The following is a 23,659-nucleotide window of genomic DNA, read 5'->3' as shown; positions in this document are numbered from 1 at the left end:
CCAAACTTTGTTCAGAGATTTTGTTGGCACATTTTAATAATAAAGCCAAGTCCTATCACCTGTTATAATGCAGCTAGCATCCTAGGGTGTTCAAGACTCAAACCATTTAATAATTTTTCACACCATTCTACCCTGTTGTGCTTCTGCTCCTCTGTCAGTGAGTGGGGTACCCAAAGTGAATAAACCTTTCTTAACCACTCAGCAGTGAGGAATGTATATATACGTTGAGGGTGATCGTGTGGCAGTGGTGAGGGACGTATATATCTGCTAAATTCTTTTGCGGGTATCGCCAAAAACTACCGCAAAAAAAAATTTACATAAAAAATGAATTATGTAACAATAAAAAGACTTTTCTTTACTAGACATAATTGTTTACAAATACTTTTTCTGAAACTGAAATGAGAAAAATTGCATGAAAAAATACTTTAAAAATTTTCCAGGTATATTCTCCACTACTAAGGGTACCATACCTGACTCTCCCACTGCTGAAAGGTTAATCCAAAGTGCTTGTGCAGAATGTCATGAACAGATGATGCACTAATATTCAATAGTTCAATTGCCAACAGGTGATTTGCCTGTCTTTGCTGAGAAGTTTCTTTACAGCAGCTATATTTTCTGACATCACTGCTTCTGCTGGACTACCTAAGTGTGGGTCATCCTCCATACTAAAATTACTGCTTTTAAACTGTTTATACCATTTTATACCAAGGAAGGACAATGTTTCTCCAAAACAAGAAGACATTTCTAAAAAGCATTTGTCTTTACTGAGATTATGTAAAATGTTGTAATGGTTACAACAATGGTAATCGTATGATATTCAGTTTGTCCACACTACCATTTTCTTGTATTTTCACACTGCTAGCTGGGAAAGTACTGGAAAAAACTTGAATTGGACTTTATTCCACCCATTCTTCATGCTCCTTTAATGAAAGACTCATTTTGGTATGACCAATAGAAAATGTGTAGGGCAAAACTTTCAGAATGACCTATGTATATTGCTAAAATAAACTTAATCTGTTTTAGATTACATTATAAAAAAAAATTAAAAGGATTAAAAAAGAAAAGGTGATTAGTTGTGAAAAATGGTGATGAATCCCTTTAGTGACAAATCCCTATTTTGTCTCTCCTGTGGTGACCAAGGCCCACAACAACTATGCATTCTTCAGGAACGTGTCAGTGCACAGACATATCAAGACATCTTAGAGACATTTATGATACCATTGGCAAAGAATTTAATTGAGAAAACATTTCTATTTCAACAAGATGGAGCATCCTCTCATACCATGAAGTCAACGATACGTTGGTTACAAGAACGACAGATTGCAATCCTGCCTTGCCCAAGCAATTCTCCAGACTTAAACCCCATTGAATTTTGTGGAGTCATGAAACGACGACTTAATGAATGGTAATCAACTTCTAAAGAGGAACTAGTGATGTATATTTGACACATTTGGAAATGCATCACCAGAAACAAATGCGAAGCATTAATCCACACCATGCCTGACAGTTTGCGAGCACTGATTATGGCAAAAAGCAACGCACCAAAATATTAAGTTTACTTTGTTGTATTTCCTATATTTAACCCACATTTAGCTAATATTCTAATTTTTTGTCATGGTCAAACTGTTATTCTATTTTTTTGTCATTTCATTTACATTTGCAACAAAAAAACGTTTCAGTTAATTTGTCTGATTAATGGGTATAATAAATATACATATACATTGTTTGAAAAAAGTTTTGTACTCTGTGTTGTTCATGAGAAAATGTACACTAAACTTTCAGTTATGTGAGTATTCTAATTTTTTGTCTAGGAGTTGTATAAGGAATATTAAACATAACAAAAAGTTTTGTAAGTAAACTATAGATCATAGAATAAAATAACTTACCTGTAAAAATCTTGTGATTATAGCTTTGTATTCCACTGGCATAGCTGCAACATTTTCATAGAGCCAAAACAAATGCCGTCCCTTATTAGCCATTTGTACAGCTCTCAGCACACGAAAAAAGTCAAAAAACAGTTTTCCAGTTCCTGAAGGATCTGTTAAAATTGTACTAAAAACTTTAATATAATATTTATTTTGATTTTAACCTATTACTAATAAAATGTTCATTTACCAATTTAAATAATTTCACATTAGTAAAAATGTTTCAGAGACAAAAAATACAGCTCAAAATAACTTCTGTTATAATTATTTCCTTTAAATAAAACAATGTGTTCCTCTATAATTATTTCCTTCAGATATTTTTACTTAATATGGCTTAGTATATTACAAGCTCAGGCAATGACTCTAGAGTTCTCATTAACAATTTTACACAGATATGAAACAATTTATGACCATAGATATTGAAATGAATTTTTGCTGCAGTGGCCATCAAACAATCAGGTAAATCAGGTAAAGAAAAAAAATAACTTCAAAAAAAATCTGAATAGTGACTGCACTTGTGATACCATTTGATTTTGAAATTCTCTTGCATCAATTTGAGTCAGCTGTTCCCATTTCTTGTTCTTGATGATTTTATTTATTTTTTGAGTAAAATTAGTTAATTTTAGTTATTTTTATTAATATTAGTTTATTGTGACTATAATCTATTGATAGCACTTTTTATACTGATTTAACTTGTGGATAAAATTAGAGAGATTGAATAAATCTCTTGGTTCAAAAGAATACTTTTATTTCCACCTATATAAAAACTTTTGTTTTGGACATTTTGTCCATCTTCAGCAGATGTTTTATCTAATAACAAACCTCTTTCAATGTAGAGTCTTTTTCTGTTTCTAGTACTGTTTAATGATAAACAAATGCTTTAAAGACAAACATTTTCGATCTAGACGAAATCTTCCTCAGGTCTACAGAAAATGGAATGCATTTTACAATATTAATGTATTAACAAATGAGAGAGAGAGAGAGAATCAACCAGATACCCTGGCCGTCATACTATACAGTGGACTCCGGCTGACATCAATGACGGCATCACAGCAGACACAGGACCCGAAGCCACCATAATTTCCGCCAATTCTTCGATGGCCCACCATACGCCACAACGGACATTGACGGCAACATCACAGCCAACATAGAACCCGTCCCACTATAAGCCATAACAGTCACATCCAGCCTGAAGACAGTTCTACGAGCCACCCCTCCTGATTACCAATCCTGGAGCGTAAAGATAATATCCTATACAACAGTCTAAGAGGTATATTATACGTAGATTATAAACTTTCGCTCGCTCTCTCTCTCTAGTCTGAATAGTTTATAAGTTAGACTAGTATTACTGAATGTCAATGTACAAATGGTCACACGTCAAATAGAATTGTCATGCTGATACAAGGATTACTGTTAATTTGGTATCTTATATAATTCTTCACCCAAAAACCTAATAACCGGTGCCAGTCCACTTAAATTATATGGCAAACGTTTTCGGACACTTCACTGCGCCCTTCCTCCCTTCAAGAAAAGGCTTGAGGAAGGGCGCAGTGAAGTGTCCGAAAACGTTTGCCATATAATTTAAGTGGACTGGCACCGGTTATTAGGTTTTTGGGTGAAGAATTATTTACAATCCGGTGTTTTAGTGAGAGTTTATGTGTATTGGTATCTTATAGTCGTACTATAGAATAATTGTAATTAGAGCTGTATCTTCCATTTTTGTACTTTCTGTGTATATGTTTATCTGTTTATTAAATTAGTTTTATGTTCAATGCTGTCATCCTCGGGTACAGCCGACACCTTATCACCACCTCACCAACCCTCCACACTACTCTAATCGCCCTCCTATGACCAACCTGACAAAGAAGCTGATAAGTAGGGTCAAGCTTGCTGCTTAACCCCCTCGGTTCTCACACATTATTTTAATTCAAAAATTTTTCCTGAAAGGAGTTAGACAGATGACTGGCATGACTCTATTGCTAACAGGTAAAGTAAAATGTACATGGGCAAGCCACTACTAATTTGAGAAACAAAGCATATATTTTAGATTACATAAATTAAAATTTATAGATAATTTATAGATTACATAAATTAAAAATTTATGTAATCTATAAAAATTGCAGCCCAGCATTGTGATGACGTCACAAATATTTGTTTGTTAGGAATTTAGATACTTAAAGATGAGATGTCAATTTATGACATCTCATCTTATATATATCTTATATAAAGAGATTTAGCTGACTTAATTATCAAGCTCTTATGTATCTCCAAAGATAAACTTATTTGCTCAAAAGTAAAATGTAGAAAAACTGTTATTCAATGTAAGTGTGCTCCAAAAAGGTAGATTTTTTGTTATTACAGTAAAACCTTGATTTTAAAGACCTCCATTTTATGGACAATTAACATATGACATAGGATCCATCAAATTCAAAGTCCACACAATGGACTTTGAATTTGATGGATCCTATGTCATATGTTTAAAATGCATTTTATATATAATTAAATTAAGAGATTATCGTTTTACAAATTCAGGGCTCACCTTTCTTTACTTTATAAGAGTGTCTTGATACGTCATCATCCAAAGCTGAATAAATAGAAAATTTTCTGTGTTTTTGTCAAATTTAAATTTTGTTTCCTTTTTAACAACATTATTTATTTGTTTAGTTAAATACAATTAAAGTGTATTTTCCAAAAAATGTTTGTTTATTTATTTCAATTGAAATCATATACTTGTTTGTTATAGTCTCAAAACTACAATAGTACATAAGCAATAATACATATGAAAAACTTTTCTGTGAAGTAAAACTTCTCATACATACTTAATTTTAATTATACAAATGTATCTACATAAGAAAAATGGATAAACAAAGTAATTTGTCAATTTTTTAAGATACATATTTGGAAAACCTACTTTAATATATAATGGACTTTCAGCTTTAACAAACTTGCCTGAATTAGTCTGTTAAATCAAAGTTTTGCTGTATTCAACAAAATTACAGCATTTTATAATTGAAGGTTTAATTAAAATTTTAAAATTTATTAATTAACAAACTAATTACTAAATTTTAAAACTTTTATTAAATCTTCACTTTAGATATTTGTTTTTCCTATCATTTTTTAATTAAATATTTTCATCACATAATCAATGCTTTTAGTAATGAGATAAAATTTACTTTTATTACTTTTTTTTAATATCTTTGTTTAACACTTTTAGTATTCCATTTTATTTTAACATTAACTATTTTTTATTATTTTAATATTATATTAAAATTTTTCATATTATTTTAATATTATATTATATTTTTCATATTATAATTTTTCTATTTTGTAAATTAAAAAATATATTCTAATTTTGCAAATATTCAATTTCATTTATATATATATATATTTAAACTTTACAATTATATAAAATACGAGGACAGTTTTTTTCCAACCTCTGATGGTCCATAAAACAAAGACAAGTGTAAATAACAAAATGAATTTATTACCAAAAGTTAGCTACAAACCTGGTTACTTTTTGACATAATCACCGTGAAGATTGAGGCATTTGTCATACTTGTGAACATGCTTTTCCATCCCCTCTTCATAGAATGTTGCCATCAATGACTCGAGATGGGCCCTAATGTTGTTCTGAAGATTGTCATTAGTCTCAAACCTCTGCCCTCCTAGCCACTTTTTCTGTTCAGGAAAGAGGTGGAAATCTTCAAACATTAAAAAGTTCCAAGCTGGGTGGAAGTCTGAAAGGTGGAAGTCTTCCACCACCTTTAAACACCCAGCATATAACCCTGATTTAGCACCAAGCAACTTCCACCTCTTTCCTGAACAGAAAAAGTGGCTAGGAGGGCAGAGGTTTGAGACTAATGACAATCTTCAGAACAACATTAGGGCCCATCTCGAGTCATTGATGGCAACATTCTATGAAGAGGGGATGGAAAAGCATGTTCACAAGTATGACAAATGCCTCAATCTTCACGGTGATTATGTCAAAAAGTAACCAGGTTTGTAGCTAACTTTTGGTAATAAATTCATTTTGTTATTTACACTTGTCTTTTTTTATGGAGCATCAGAGGTTGAAAAAAACAGCCTACGTATATATGTGTATATAGAGTTACATGATTTTAGACTGTAGATGGGTTGACATTTTAAACTCTCAAACTTGCAACTCTTTTGTGCAAAAAGTGATATTGGATTTAACTAGAAAAGTAATTAAAGATAAGATGAGGGAAAAGTTGTTCAAAGTTAAAAAAAGGGGGGTAGTAAGCAGCTTACATCTTTGTGTTATGCCATTATTTCAGACAATATTTTCATTATTTAATTTTTAGGTGTGCTATTTAATTAATTAATTTATTTATTTATTTATGTTATAGGACTTTATAAATTTTTAATTTTTAAATTTATTTAATTTAATGTTTAAATGTAACGGTATTCTCAAAATGTATTCATTCCATTGCAATTTAAAAGAGTTTCTGCTGAAAATGTTATAAAAGAATGAAAATGTTTCTGATTAAAAATAGTTTGTTTGGTTCTTGAAAACAGTATTTATTTTTTTATTTAATATGGTATCAGGTATGGATGTATTCTCTGTTGAAAAATATGATATCATAATATGAAAATTGAAGATATGTATTCAATTGGTGTCTACTTGACCAATGAAATCTTACATTTTGTACCATCCAAGTATCGTGATAAACTTGACAATGGTAGACCGAAATAGCCAAACTCTTTATATGTTTTTTGTTTTATGTTTGTTATATTGTAGTATTTGATTTATATAACTACAAAGGTTATAAGAAGTTTTAAAATGTGTTAGATTGGTCATTTGGTGTGATAAACCTTATGTAAGATAACTTTTGTAGTTATATAAATCAAATACTATAATATAATATAATAGAAGGATTAGAAGTACAAAATAATCTAATAATCCTAATCTTTGTTGTTATTTGCCTGAGCAACATCTGGCTCATCTGATAGTAATATGATATTTAATTCATGTTCAATTATTTAAATATTATAAATTAGCATAATATCAATAAAAATACTTCATGTAATGATTTTGATATGTTTTGTATAATATTTTAATTTAATATTAATTACAACTGTATTAAATTTAAAGCTTACACTAACCATATAGTCCTTTTCTAAGAGGATTTACAAGTGCTAAGTCATTACATGGAGAACCACCAATAACTAAATCAATAGGACATAACATTCCAATCTGTAAAATAAAAACAATTAAAAATAATCTGGAATGTATAAACCAAAAAATTAATTCATTACTTATTTTTTACATTTTAATTTTGTACATTATAAAGTTTCATTTAAAATATTATTTAGAACATCATACTATACAGTGCAAAGAGGATATTATATGTTTTCAGTCTAAACAGTATTTTTTTTAAATGGAATAAAAATTCACAAACAACATGAGAGAAAATTTTCAGACGAACAAAATATGTTTTCAGGGTCGAATCCAGAAATTTCATTTAGGGGTGTGCTTCATGTAAATATCAATATCTTTTGTATTGTAGTTCTACTATGGGAAAAACTCTTTTCTACTTAGAATTTTAGGATTTTAGGGAGTGTGTATGCACCCATCACACTTCCTAGATCCATCCCTGGTTTTTAATAATAAAGAAAAACATAAATACAATTAGTTTTGCTTTTATGTTAAAAGTTTCAGATAAAAATAATATAAATTTGAACAGTATTTAAACATATTAATAAAAATTAGAAAGAAAGCATAATTAATAACATATTAATGGAACTAAACATTATATCAATATGTGATATCTTCATCTATTCTTAAGTAGATAAATTTGCAAAATTTGTTGATTTCCAACATTTTCTGGAGATTAATAAATACTGCTTCTCACATAATGTTATAAATTGTGTAAACAAAGCAAAAATTATTTAGATGTATAGGAGAAAAGCTTATATATTGATATATAATGATTTAATTTTGTTTTGTAATCATCCTTGTGCAATTTTTTATTTGTTTATTAATAAGGTAATAAAAAATGCTTTTATCTCAGAGAGACATTTCTTTAGTGTTCTACTACACAGCACCCTGTATAGTAGAACACTAAAGAAATGAATAAGTTTCATCAAGACTGCATAAACTCTGCAGAGTGAGAATCCTCACTTGGAGTACATAAAAAAAATAACCCAAGAACCATACCTCTATGATCCATAGTTTTCAAGAAAAATGCAAAAGCATGAATTCACATCTGGTGTGTAAAAAATAAGCTTTATTAGAAACATGAACATTGGTAATTGCATATGGCATTATTCTTACATAGGAAAATGCTCAAAATGACCACCACACATATCTAGGCATGCATGCGCACACCATAGAATGGCTGACTGCACATGATCCATCATTGTGCAGTCAGCCATTATACGGTGTATGTATGCATGCCTTGATATGCACGGTGATCATTTTGAATATTTTCCTATGTAAGCATAATGTCATATGCTTAAAGCTTATTTTTCATGCACCAGATGTAACGTCATATTTTTTCTTTTTCATTTCTCTTGAAAACTATGAGTCATAGAAATATGTACTCCAAGTGAGGATTCTTGCTTTGCAGAGTTTATGTGATTTTGATGGAACATCCTGTATATTTTCTTAGTGCATTTTCTATCAACAGGATTTCATAAAAACCTGATTTTTGACAAATGATCTCTACCTGTATATGAAAGATTCACAATAGCAGGAAAAGTAACCTTTAAGACACTGACCATCTAAAAACTTTTCACTTATACAGTGTCTTCCAAAAAGAATCCTACCATTTTAAATTACTAAATAGAGTAACTGTTTGAATTTCATCTACCATATAAATTGTCTTTTGGTCTGCTACTCTAGGAAGTGCCATAAACAAAACTGATGACTCCACAACAAAAAAAGCATTTTGTGTTCTGCAGGTTACAAAGTTGGAATCAGTCAGGGTGGATAAATTTAAGCTTCTGACAATTTCAAAGTAATCTGCAATGTATGCAAACAATCTTGTTGCACAATGATGACTGACCCCAAGTTTGTGGACTGCAGAACACAAAATGTCTTGTGTGTTGTAGAATCATCCCTTTAATTTACTGCACTTCCTAGAGACAGTAGACAAAAAAGATGTTTGAATGCAGATGATGGGTGAAACTTGAACACTTACTCTATTGATTGATGTACAGTACATTGCAAACTTCTCAGGTAATAATTGACATAATTACAATAATTTAAAATGTTAGCCCTTTTTTGAAAGATCCTGTATAAACTACACTTCTACACATTTTTACATTTATTCCAGTTTTATTGTTTCTATCTCTAAATATGAACAAACATGATTTTTAATAAAACTAAACTTCAGTGTTAGTTTTAGTAATATATATTATGGCTTTAAGATAGCCTATCAGAAATATTACATCAAGACAAGGAGACACATAAATCAAAAGAAAATTAAACTTTCTTTTTCTTTCCTATGTACATACTTTAGTAAGTTATCAATTTATTTATCAGTTCTAACTGATATGTTATTGTTAGAGGAAAAACTGAACAATATTTTTTAGTCCACCTGATTAGTAAGAATTTCTGAGGAATACTGAAATGCTTTGTCATATACATGTACTCTAAAACATTATTATTGAATTTTTTGAGAATAAAACATGAATGCTTTGTGAGTATCTTCATTGTGAATTTTGGATGTCCAAGATAGAATATTTAACTGACATATTAAGTTAAGGTTGTTGAGATGTGTAAATATAAGTAAGCAAAATCAAAATGAAAATATTCTAACCTTGTATACTGATTGACTTCAAAATAAGGTGACAATTAAGGTGACAAATAAGGTGACATTTGAAAAATAAAACTAACAATGATAATTTTTAAATATTTTCTTTGTTATATAAAAGCCATATTAAGAAATAACTTAATAATAATGAATCTCATTGTTGCTGAGCATTTAATAACTCCAGAAAAAAGTTAAGCCTCTACTTCCCATTATTAAACAGAAAATTATGACTGGGTCCAAAACCCATTTATAAACATTGTATCCAATGTTGGTTTGAAGTTATGTGAAGAAGAACTGGCTTCTAAATTTAGTGATTGCAAACTAAAAATAAAACATAAAGATATGTATGTCTATTGAAGAGTTTTGAATTTCAGTTAAAGAAGAATATCCTTCAAATAGTTAAAAAAAACTTTGTTCATTTTGATGCAGTTTTCTACATTATACCTATGTTTTCTTATACAAGTTATACAAGTTTTCTTCTTCTGCAGTTTTTTGTCTATTGCTAACATTAAATCCAAAGAAAAAAAATGAAAACTAAAAGAGAAAGAATCCAATGTGTTGAAGATGAAATAAGGATGTGCTTTCTTATATAGTCCCAATTTTTCGAAAATTTTTCAAAAAATATCAAGCTGACATTTCATGTGACCAAATTAATAAAACAAGGTAAATTACTGTAATTAACAGGTTTATATCATCAAATTTACTTTTATTCATAGTTTAAATATAGTGATGTAATTTTTTAACCTGCAAACTTTGAGAACTCCTGTAATAGACAATGTCTACTATACCATATGTAAAATGTGTCCTTCAGTGATCCTGTAGTGCTAACATAGGAGAATTTATCATCTTTAGTTTTTTTATTAGTAACACAGTCTTCCAAATAAACAGAAGTTTTGGGTTAGGGATTGTTTTTAAAAGTTTTATATCATTTCATAATAGTATGTATCCATTGTCTTGAGCTTACAGAAGTAGTAGTAACAAAATATACAAATTGTTGTGGGATAATATAAAACTATTTTCAAAAGTTTTATATTACATAGTTTATAATAGTCCTTCTGTAAATTCACATATTTTCAATGAACATTTCTGTTTTTTATACAATAGATTGGTTCCCAGAAATTACATGTAAAAATAAAATCATGTAAAAAGTACATTATATATATGGAAAATTAGAAGATTGTTATGGGCCTAAGAAAGCAATGAAAGTAATGAAATAAACCAAACAAAAAATCTTGTTAGAATCTTTTTTTTTTTTTCGTGTCATCAAATTTTATTTCATATACATTGCACATAAATAAAAATGAATTATAGAAACATAAATTTCACTTGAAAAACATAAAAATATAAAGAATTAATGAACATAAAAATTGGGCAGAATATGTAATGTGCGTTATACATAAGATTTTATTTGCTGTCACTTTCTGACAATGAATGCATACATTTGCAAATGATTGAAATATCTTGCTATCACTAAAAATGCTTTGGTTATCGTGTTCTTTGTCCACAGGTGAAGTTCTTTCTGTGAACTCTTGAACAACGTTAGCAATAATGTCCTGTAGTGCTGATGTTACAGTGGTTTTATGAATGAATTCAGTTATTAGTGGCTGGGTTTGTATTTTGGTTAGGCCTTTATATAATTCTCTAGAAGACAACATTAACAATTTCAATCATGTTAAAACTTTAAAGCTCATTCCTCATTAGGATTGTACTTGACAAATTTTAAAAAAAATCGTGTTAAATCTAAATCATTTAAAAAAGTTTGTGTAAAAACAGAATTAGGTGTATTTATTGTAAAAATATTTACTTTCAAAAATTTTGTACATATTTCCAAATTTTAAAGGCATCCATTTCACATATTCTAGTCTGATTATCTTGTTTCTGAAGATGATATTTTAGAATATCAAAAACATTAAATGAACATTATTTATAATAAAGCTTGAATGTCATTCAAAAAACTGAGATTTTACTTCACTTTGAATTACTATATGTGGTATGTGTCCATCTTATTTTATAACTGATAATACTGGCCAAATAAGTATTGTTATATAATGTTTTTTAATTTATTTCACGTAAAATATAAAGTGCTACTAGTATAAAGAAATTATATGATATGATACTTCTGATAGGCATTGACTCTGAAACATCTGATTTAGTTATTATTACAAAGTTATTTTAATTTTAACCTCCTATTCATATTTGTAATTCATACTAGTCAAAAATATAATAATTATAATCCTGCAAGAAAAATTTCTGACATCAGTATATATTGAAAAACTTTAGAAAGAAATTACTGCCAATTATAAAAATCATATTTATCTATCAGGTCAGTCCATAAGTCCGTGTGCATTTTTATGACCTCGAGAAAAATTTTGTTTTGCTGTTAAAAATGTCAGTCTAATGTGATAATTTTTACACCGAAGTGTTAAATTGGATCTCATTCATATAATACTGTTCAGAATTGTGAACATTTCAGTTGTTTATTTTCATTAAAATGAAAGTAACGGACGAATACAAAAGACATGTTTTATACTTTTTACTTTTAAGTGGTGAGAATGCTACAAATGCAGCCAAAAAAATAAATACTGTACATAATCAAATCGTAATTAGTGCAAGGACTGCGCAGAAGTAGTTTGAAAGATTTAGAAACAATGATTTTAGTGTGGAGGATAAGGCTCGTACTGGAAGATCCATTGACTTTGACGACGATGCTCTCTCTGCACTAGTCGAAGCGGAACCATCGTTAACAGTTGACGAAATTGCGGAACGTTTAAATTCATCCCACGGAACTGTTCATAGACACCTACGACAAATCGGAAAAGTTTCAAAGCTAGGAAAATGGACACCGCACGAACTGTCAATAGCTAACCGACAACAACGTGTAAACATTTGCACGTCTCTTTTATCCCGTATTGCTTTAGAACCTTTTCTTGGTAGGCTGGTTACCGGAGACGAAAAATGGATCCTCTATAATAATGTGACGAGAAAAAAACAATGGATGGATGGCGACAAGCAGCCAAAACAGACTGCAAAAGGTGGGTCGCATCCAAAAAAAATTCTTTTGTCTGTTTGGTGGGATATGTCGGGTGTAATTCACTTTGAGCTGTTAGAACCTAATCAAGCAATTACAGCTCAAATGTATTGTGAGCAATTAGAGCGTTTAAATGAAAAATTGAAAAAAAATCGACCGTCGTTACGAAAAATACGCACGAACTTATGGACTGACCTGATATTTATTAAACAAAACTTTAATATGCAGAGTAATAATTAATTATAAATTAATAATCTTTTTATTTGGTTAAAACAAAAAGAAAGGAATAAATACTTCAGCATCAGTAATGTCCTCGATATCACCCAAATGTATGATATTTCCTTTATGTTGCACAAGAGAGATATTAATAGCATCTTGATCTATTTCGCTAGCATAATATGTTTCAACTTCAATTCCCAACTGCTCCAAAACCAGTTTACCTAGAAATAAATAAAATACTTTTATTTGTATATATTTTATTAAATTATTTTAAAATAATTAAATTAATCTAAATATATTTTTCTGAATCATTATTCTATCAAGTTATATTTATTTAAATATTAAACTTCGAGATTCTATTGTAAAATCTCTACAAATAATGAAATAACTCTGTTTTTCAAATGAATGATGTAAGACAGGGATGGGCAACTGGCGACCCACATTAATTTTTTTTTTCGGCCCACGTCACATAAAATATGAATAAATATATTAATTTCCTGGCTTAAGGAAGTATGCAGCAAAAATTCAAACATTATTTTCTACAACTTATGTGAATAGTTTTTCTGCGATGAATTTAATAAAAATTAAAACAAGAAACCGGGTAACAGACACATCAAAACTAATTTAAAACTAGCAGTGACAAATATTTAACAAAATATTTCCGATATATTACGTTTACATCAGTTCCAGAAGCTAAGTTAAGTATACATATGCTAATTTATAATTGTACATGAATAAATAATTGTGATTTACTGGCATTTTTTTTTCTTTTCTCTTGTATGCGGCCCATGTCAGTTCAAAAGTTTTAAAATGCGGCCCTTAGATAGAAAAAGGTTGCCCATCTCTGATCTAAGATACAGTCTGTTACAAAAAATTGAGCCGCTGATACAGTTAAGCAAAACTGTAATAATTTTTTAGCTATGAACTGAAATTTAAAAAAAACTGCCCTGTATTGTTAGCTTATTTGTATAAACAAATAAATTGATGAAATGAAAAATAATAAATATATGCCAATAGAATTAGATAAATGAAAAATACTCTAGCAACTCATTGAAAATAAGACAACTTCAACCAAGGTATTGATTTGATTAGCAGACAACACACAAGTCCAATAACCATCAAGTGAATGAAGAAACATATTTGAAATAATAAAAGTGTTGAATGCACAAATTTCTTTTAACACATACATGTGTAAGATGACAATTTTTTGCTAATTTTTTACATGTAATTGCCATTCCTTAAATTTGACAATTCTGAAAAATCCTGTATGTCTTCCCTACATGTGCAAAATTTCAACACTATATGTTATTTAGTTTATGAGATATTGTTTTGTTTACAGAACAATGACCTTATAGAAGAGAACCCTTAAAATTTTGCAATATCCAGGGTCCATACAAGTAATTCCATCTGTGATTCCATGACCAACTATGATATTATTCTCTGACCTATTAAGGTCTCTGCATTTCCCCTTTCCATTCTGTAATATTTGGTCAAGTCTATTTAAGTCCATTTCCTACACAATTATATAAATGTTTTTTATTAAAAACACTTTATTCAGTTACAAAAAACAAAAAACTTTGCATAAAATCAATTACATAATTAGCTATGTCATAAAGAAAATTTCATGATTTTTTAAAAATTAATTCATGAATTTTATTTAAATAAGAAAAAGACCTCGTGCTGCATCATAAAATCAAATTTTCTTAAAGAGAGGAGGCAGGAAATTCAAACTAATTTAAACAGAATAAATTGCACACTCCATGAGAGGAAGAGATTGTTTATTGCATGCTATTTTTGGTCCAGCACAGACTCATTCAAGGTCATTATATTTCTTTCCATCCCTCCTTGAAATTTACAACGGGAGCAGCAAAGTTTTGGCAATGAAGCGGTTCCTTGTTGATGGTATTTTTGACAACCCAACTTTAACTCTATTGCAATTCCTTCCCCATGGCATCAACTGACTGCAAAGGGTTAAGTGATGTGCAGGTCAAAAAAATTGGGAGGTTGTGTATAGGATACAATTGCAATCGTTTAAGGCATGAATCTGTCTTTGTGTTATTAGAGGAAGGATAAGATGTAAACAAATAAAGTCTTGGTAGTTATCACGAGTCAATATCTATCAGTTCAGGCGGCAGCATACTCAAAGTATTCACATCAGAGTTGATACTTGGTTTTCTTATGTTTTCTATACAAACTGCATTGTTGGACATTAGTCATTTCAGGCTTTCTGATTCCTTTTAAATTTTTCTTTCCAATGATATATGTTCCTTACATTTCTGTTCATATTTCCTTTGCAATTTCTTCGATATTATGAAAATTTTCTTCAATTCACATACACATTGGCTTATAAGTTTACAAATTCTATTTTATTGGTTATTATTGCTAAATAACATTGTAGGTCCTATCATTCTGTACAAATCACCAATTTCAACATTGTATCACTTTGTGGTCCAATGTTATACACTGCCCAAACACTGCAGCGGTGACATTTTCAGTGTTTACATGCAACCGCAAACCCCCCTCACAACTGCACACCCCACTACCCACCAATTTAAATATGAACATAAACCCTCTATCCAACAAAATTTTAATTGTTAGATTATCATTTATAGTTTAAGAGATATAAGCATGACAAAATTTGTCATTCTTTTGATTGCTCCAGTTTTCATATACCCCCTATACCGAACTGAATTTAATTAAAGACATATCAGATTAAAAAGAAGCAAGAGTTACAGATCTGTAGTATTTGCAGATTCCCTGATTTTTTCTGCTAAAAATCTTATTTCCTGACTTTCCAAGACCTTCCTGAATATCATGGGGTAATGTAAAATGAATTCAGCTGGAAATAAATGATGGGAAGGCTGATATGTTTCTTAGAAGAGTCAGAAAATGATTTTTCTGTGTTTTTCAGGCATGAAACAGACCCAAGTAACATTTAAATTGTTGAAGGTCATAGTGACTTGCAGAGGTGGAAATCTTCACACATTAAAAAGTTCCAAGCTGGGTGAAAGTCTTCACCATCTTTAAACATCCAGCGTATAGCCCTGATTTAGCACTGAGCAATTTCCACCTCTTTTCTGAACTGAAAACGTGGCTAGGAGGGCAGAAATTTAAAACTAATGATTATCTTCAAAACAACATTAGGGCCCATCTCAAGTCATTGGCAGCAACATTCTATGAAGAGAGGATTTCAAAGCTCGTCCACAGATAGACAAATGCCTCAATCTTCACGATGATTACGTTGAAAAGTAACCATGTTTGTATCTAACTTTCGGTAATAAATTCATTTTGTTATTTACATTTGTCTTTGTTTTATGGACTATTGGAGGTTGAAAAAGAAACAGCCTTCGTATAATCAATGCCTGATATATAGAACTATTCCTCCAAATTTCAAAATTTTTTATTTATGAAGTCCTCACATATAAAGCAAAATACAGGCCAAGACACTCACAAACAAATGCAAAATTTTGTTCCCTTTTTGGAATTGGGACCTTAAAACATCGAGAAATGCAAAAATCTGGGTGAATCAAAATTTGACCAATTACTTTTCCTTTGTTCTGTAACAGCTGAGAAAATCATATTGACTGCTTGCTTTTTACCACAATACTGTATATTATAAAGTTTTTAATTTGATATTGTAATTAACATTTTATATGGTATTTTGTATTTTCTTTTTAAGTTGCTTCCACATATTCACTTATCATAAATGTTATTGAGAAATAAAGGACAACATAACCTATGCAAGATTATTATTCTAGTGAGTAATAGTCTTTTGGTAAAAAAATATTTAATTAAAAAAATAAATAAATAAAATTGAGGAATATACTAAAGTAACTCTATCTATAATTAATAAATTAAATGGAATATTTACCATCAAAAAGGATTTTATAATTTTATAATATTCAATGAACTTGAAGATGTTTCTTTAAAAGGATTGAAAGTACTTGTTCACAAAAACAAATGCGGGAAAATGAAAAGTGGAACTTTTGCTTACCACCTATTGCAATCCTGTATAAAAAATTAAAAATAAATAGTTTTGTTTAATTGAAAGTATTTGTTTTAACTTCTGGCATCTATTGTGATCATGTATAAAAAAACTCCACTCTTTTTTAAAAAGCAGATGTGTTTGAATGTGGAATGAGAGATGTGTTTGATTTGAAGATTGGTTTTGGAATTGGTTGGAAATGGAGAATGGGAATGTGTTTGATTAAGAAAATTATTTTGGTTTGGAGAAAAAATTCTAGAAGTAGAAAGGGAATATGGAATTAGTTATCCAAAGACATGAAAGCCAGATGATCAGCAGAATTATAAGAGAAGAGAATTAATCTCTTTTGTTTTTAACAAGACCTATCCTGGCTCTTCTCCTACCACAAAATTAAGTGAGTTTCTTTGAAGAACCATATTATATGTCTTGTTAACTATGTGGATACATATGTTGTATACCTTTTCTTCAGTGAGTTAATGTGTTGAATAAACATTTTTGTGCTCAGTTTGTGAAATAATCTCAGTTTGAAGATACTGTTCAACTCTAAGTCATCCCTGTTTGTGGGTGGTAAGTTTTAACTCTCAGGTTATCAGACAAAATAAAATTTTAAACTACTATATTATATATTACAGTAAACCCCCACTAACTCAGACTAGTAGAGTTGAATGTGAATATAGGAATAGTATATAGAACTATATTGAATGTGAATGTCCAAGTTTACAAAAGTCTGAGGTAGCAGGACGTTTTCTCCAATTGGCATGGAAAACAAGAATGTGGATATAGGTTACAGTACAGTATTTTATTACATCAGCTGTATACAGAAGTTTATCTGAGCTCTAGTAGATTATACTGCTGAATTTACTATTACAGGAAATTACCTCAAAAAGTTTCATGACAGTGCAGTATACAGCAATATACAGTCTTTGATAACTTACTGACTACAGTAATATAATACATGGTATCATATAGTCTTCCAGTTATCAAAAATACTCATTAATTATAATTTTTATATTGTAAAGTAATTTAAAATTACAGCACAAGTCTTCAAATAAATCTGTCTGAGTTGTGTGAAGTCCAAGTTAGCAGGAGTTTACTATATTACGTGATTTCGAGACATTGAAAAATAAATACTTTTAATTTTTTATTTCTGAAGATTTACCTGTTCCAATTCCATCAAATAGAGAAAGAACTCGAATAGCTTTTTTTTCTTTGTAATCATCCATATTTGGTGGTAAATTTACACTTTGGTTGTGTCGAAATAAAAACATTATGTTTTGTTGCCAATTATCCTTTTTTCTAATTAGTCCATTTTGTTCAGAATCATATTCTGAACACATATAACAGAGCCATGGATTAGTTTCTCGAACCTACAATGTATAATTTTTAACATTACTAAATGTAAGTTTTTCATAATCAAATTATAAACAACATATTAACATAACATAGAATTTTGATATATAAAAACAATCTTATTAGCTGTAAAATAGAACTGAGTTTATAATTCTGTACCTAAAAGTTATTAAACTATCCTTGCTATTTAAAATTAATGACTAAATTTTTATTGCTAATTCTTTCATACTTGTAGCAGCGATTTTAAAAGCAAATTATAAACAATTATAATAACAATCATTATATAGATAAGCTATTTATTCATGAATAAACCATAAATTATGAGAATAAAAAAAAAATTCAATATAATATAGCTTTGAGAATAAATTAAAAATTACAAATAAGAATTTTTTCTGTGGGTATAAAACCTTCTTAGTACCATTATTATTTAAATTTAATGCAAAACCAAAATATCTTAATAATTAAGTTATTCTGCATTTCAATGGATAATTCAGTCATTAGTAAAAAATAATTTTTCAAATAAATTTAAGCATGTGATAAGAAAAATTTTTCTTTTTATATTAGAGAGAACATGTCTTTTCATATTTAAAAATATTTTAAAAATGATAAACAAAGTTTAAAATGAGATCTTGTTTTTGAACTAATATTCTAAAAAATTCAAATTAATATGATAGAAGTAATCTTATTGATTGTATATGCCAAAAACAAAATATGATAAAATCTAAAGTTAGTTTTTGAAAATTTGTTTAATTTACATTGTAGTTAGAAAGAAATGTTATTATTAATATTTTCTCCTGCTAATTATCCTTTTCAGAAATAATTCTATAAAAATTTTTATTAAAATTTTATTTTTAATCATTTTAATTTTATTTTTATTGATAAATTGTATTCTAGTGACAGAATTCTATATTGATTAACAACTGGCATATTTCATAACTTGAGAATTTAAATTTATTTAATTTTCTGGCTGATAATAAAATATATTTATATATGAAATGTTTTAAAGATGTTAAAATCTTACTTTTATATGTGCACCAGGTGAAACGAGGACTTCAATACATCCTGTGCAATAGCATCTATAAAAATTTTACATAAAAATATTCTATTTAAATAAATATTTTATATGCATTAAAAATTAATTTTAATTAAAACAGATATTTGCAAATTCATTTTCACAGACTATTACAATTATTGTAAGTTTAAATGTTATTTAATCTCTAAGTGAGAAAATAAATAAAATTCTAAAATAAAATAAAGATTAAAAATTTATAAGTAGAAATTTTTTATTTAGGTTAGAACTATGTGAGGTTCCAAATGAGATCCAAACCATGCACTGAATTTTGTTTAAAAGGAATTTCATAAGATAAAAACAATGCAAAGATAAAAAAACTACAGATGTAAGTCTTGGATGATCTGAGTTCATGTGTCAGACCAGAAAGACAAACTTTGGCTTCGACACTCGTGAATATGACAAAATTATGGCAAACTCATAAAGTGCTATAAAATATTTTAATCAATAAAAAAAATATCATGAGATGTCTAATAAAATTTTTGACTAGAGAAAACCAAACTTATAGAAATATGAGCAAAAGTTCCAAGGTTCGTTTAAACATCCCATCATCCAAGATCGAGATGTCGTATCAGGTTAACATCTTTGCTCAACCTTTCCTGTGCTCCGATGGAGTCTAGTTGTACCTGAAGACAAAAAGAGAATTAATTGGGGAAGAAAGAAAAGGATTTGAGACCAATTAAACTGTTTAGTCCATGGATAAATTCTGTATAAACCTACATCTCAAGGATGTAGTGCACTTCTCCAACTGTTCTTCCTTAACTGTGCTTCTCCAACCACTCATCCTTAACCACATTTCACTAGCCCCACAACTTCCAGTCAACTTCACAGATTCACTTCAATCCTGGACTTCATAATTTGGAAACCCGGGAGCCATCCACAGTAAGCATATGCAAGAACGAAGTGTCTGAGAATAAAAGGATTAAGTGACCCCTTTGCCCATCTTGTCAACATCACCATCCTGGTCCCAGTGCCATCCAAACATTGTACAGGACTTACAGACTGTTGACCTGAAGCCCAAGGACATCTTTGTGGGACAATCAACAGGAGTAGAAGAATAAAAATTAAATATGTAAGCGACAACTTTTTGTAACAATAAACGGGAATTTGTAAAGGTGTCTCAAGTCTAAATCCATTGGCATTCACAAATGTGATTTATACCCACAAACCCTTCTTGGGTTCGGTTTCCCGGAAAACTCAGTATCAGGCGGCAACAACAAAAACCATACATCCTTACAATTATATCTGTTTCAGATATGGCATAATTAAATTATTTAATTATGCAAGAAAATACTTTAACATAATGTTCTTCAGTGTCAGTTTCACATATATATTTGTACATTGTTTTCATTAATAAGAGTAGTCATCTGGTGGAAAACATTTGAAGTGCTTTTAACTTTTTGCTTTAAATCACTGTGTATTGTGCAAACATGGAAAACTTAAACCAGTTTCTTAGTGAATTACCTCAGTTAATACTTGCACATCAACAATTATTAATATAACAAAGTGTTTAGAATACTAATCTAGAAATGTTACAAAAGAGATGTATATATGAGAAAGATCATTATAAATTCAAACACAATCTTCTACTGAGAATTGAAAAGAGAAAGTATTGTAATATCTGGTCATATCCAAAAATCTGACATGGTATGAAGTAATCCTACCAGTTACCAAAAAAATGAAAAACAATATTTTAGAGTTAAACAATTAACATTTATATTTATTTGTAATAATATGAAAACAAGACAAAAATAATTTATATGAAAATAACTCCAGGTTCATTAAAATATAACAAAAACAATAAACTGCTTTACTGAAGTTCACTTTATTAACAAGTTTTTCTCATGTACTTTTGGGCAATCAATCCCATTGTCAGAAGATGCACAAGTAAATCAGCTTTTTAGGATTTACTAACATGTGAAAAAATGGGTAATTTGTATCAGTTGATTTTTTTTAGCTTATATCAGTCTTTTGCTGATGTGAAAATGCTGTTCTCCAACAGTGAATAAGAAATGTTGCATTTGTGAGTGAATGGTGTGTTAGTTAAGGCAACAGAACACTTGGGCAATCTGCCTAGGAGGATGCCTTCTGGGAAGTCTTTTTAAGGGTAACTGGCCCTTATTTAGGCATTAAAGATGTGGAGAAAACACAGAAAACTTCATGTGGCCAGTTTGTCCTGACAAAGCGCTAACTCATGACCAAATTACTATTGTTCAGGGAAAGGAACTGCTTGGTCACTAGTGGGCTTGGGTGAATGGAAGATATTAAATAATTTTCACATTTTTAGATTGTTTATGTAGCACCTGGTTTGTTGCACAATCTTAGTTGACAACTATTAAGCTATCTTCTGACAATGAACTTGGCTGCCATAAGAGAAAAAACTTATTAATAAAGCAAGTTTCAGTAAAACAATTTATCATTTTAATAATATTTTCAAGATAAAAATAACACAGGTCTGCAAACTTCAACAAAAAAAAACTGTTTGGACTTTGAGATGTGATTTTTACTAACAACTATGGATTCAACTAAAAATGATCTCTCAAATGTTTCCATCACATAATGTTTTGATACAAAGACCAAAGTTTTGTCAAAAATTCATAAAAGCGTATTATATACATACGTATAATAGAGTTTTAATTTATTTTAACGTGAAAAAAATGACCAATTTCAGTTTATTATTAACATATATGGGTACAAAAATACAACATAAGCCACTAATTAGCTTTGGTGCTGATCAGTTCCGATTTTTTTTGTCCTAAAACTGCATTTTGTGGACCTTCTTTTATGTTCTGCATCTGAAATGTCCATCCAACAGTAATTCACCATCATACTGACATCCCATCTTCCCTAATATCTTCTTTCCATCTCCTTAATGTCCTGATGGAATCTTTCATCTTGTTCTTCACTTACAGTCCCTAGATTTTCAGAAAAGTAATCCAAGTGCAAGTTTAGAAAGTGTACCATGAGACTCATATTGCAACCTAGTTCATGATACTTAATTAACAAGTTCTCTACTATTTCTTTATAATTGGAATCTTTATTGTTTCTTAGAAACTTTGAAACTATTGCCTTAACGCGTTCAGCCCTTAGCCCGAGATATCTCGGGCAAGTTGTATAGCGTTACAAAAAATGGGGTCCTTTAGGACCCCTAAAAAAATTTTTTTTTTTTTTTGATTTTTCGGATGTTTTCTAAGTCTCCAAATTTTTTGAAAAATTTTTACCCGCGCGAAAAAATTTTATTGCGAGTTTAATTAACCTTTAATGACACGCAATTAACGCTTAATGGTTTTTTTATGGGATTTTTTTATAAAACTTTATTCATCTTTCTAAAGTTCTAGTGCGTCGATTTTACTTCGGTAAAGTTATTTAAAGCTATTTTCTGATGTCAAAAACAGCATCCAATAGTTTTTTAATTTTTTTAATTAATAGATTTTATTATATATACGTTTAATTAAGTCGGGGGGTCGGAAATTTCAATTAAAATCGTAATTTTAAAAAAATATTTAGAAATATACCGCCATCTAGTATTCACCCTACTTTTTACCCTTCTCCTCCCGAGAGTTTCATGAGAATGTCCCGCGAAAGACGACACCAGCTGTTCTCAAGGTCATCCAGCTGTGTAAACAATGACACATCGGTGTCAAGTTTCGCGCTAAGGCGAGACAAAGGAAATTATACTTTGAAGCTTTTTCTTCAAAATTAACACATTTCTATAATTTTTTTTTTCGTTTTTATGTTTAACTACATTAAAATTAAAAAGTATTTAATTCGCCGGAGTCCCAAGGAGTTAAATGCAATCCAGGCATCCTGTTCTTTGTCATTCATTGCAGAAAGAAGTTCTGTGTCTGATATTAATTTCCTTATATCAGGTCCTGCAAATATAACTTCTTATAGTTTTGCTTCAGACAAGGGTGGAAACTTTTTGCTTAAATACAAAAAGCAGTTTTCATCCTTTGGTAAAGCCTTTTTGAAAAGCTATTAGTGACATGTTTCATTAATCCGTTTCAGTTAATATGCAGGGGTGGCGGCAGACCTTTCGTTCGGTTCACCAGGCTGCTCCTCACAATATTCTTTATACCAGGTTGTAATTGTTTTCTAGGTGGCCATTGCTTCTGAACCCAATGCATTTAACAACATAATTAAATAAATTATGACTAGTGAAACATGTCACTAATAGCGGGATGAAATATGCAAAGAAAGCAATAGAAATTTAGCCAATAAAAATAGTTTTGTAGAAAAAGTCAGAGAAAAACTAGTAACATTTTTTAATTCAGCATAAAAAAGCATATAAGGATCACATAAAAA

The 23,659-nt window shown here is 29.6% G+C and overlaps 1 protein-coding gene across 2 annotated transcripts in view; it reads right to left on the bottom strand.

Moving 5' to 3' along the window:
* LOC136989046 (DNA (cytosine-5)-methyltransferase 3A-like) overlaps nucleotides 1–23,659 on the bottom strand; it is a 112,046-nt gene that overhangs the window by 15,107 nt on the left and 73,280 nt on the right. For both annotated transcript variants that reach the window (XM_067287125.1, XM_067287126.1), the window contains 5 exons: nucleotides 19,307–19,361; nucleotides 18,095–18,302; nucleotides 13,026–13,171; nucleotides 7,050–7,140; nucleotides 1,887–2,038 (listed from right to left, as the gene is read on the bottom strand). In XM_067287125.1, the coding sequence (XP_067143226.1) occupies nucleotides 1,887–2,038; nucleotides 7,050–7,140; nucleotides 13,026–13,171; nucleotides 18,095–18,302; nucleotides 19,307–19,361 (652 nt within the window). The remainder of the gene's footprint in view (nucleotides 1–1,886; nucleotides 2,039–7,049; nucleotides 7,141–13,025; nucleotides 13,172–18,094; nucleotides 18,303–19,306; nucleotides 19,362–23,659) is intronic.

The sequence above is a fragment of the Centruroides vittatus genome, unplaced genomic scaffold, assembly GCF_030686945.1.
Source record: "Centruroides vittatus isolate TY-2023 unplaced genomic scaffold, ASM3068694v2 scaffold_435, whole genome shotgun sequence".
NCBI lineage: Eukaryota > Metazoa > Arthropoda > Arachnida > Scorpiones > Buthidae > Centruroides > Centruroides vittatus.
Note: the sequence above shows the minus strand (reverse complement) of the source record. Positions and strands in the feature narration are given on the sequence as shown.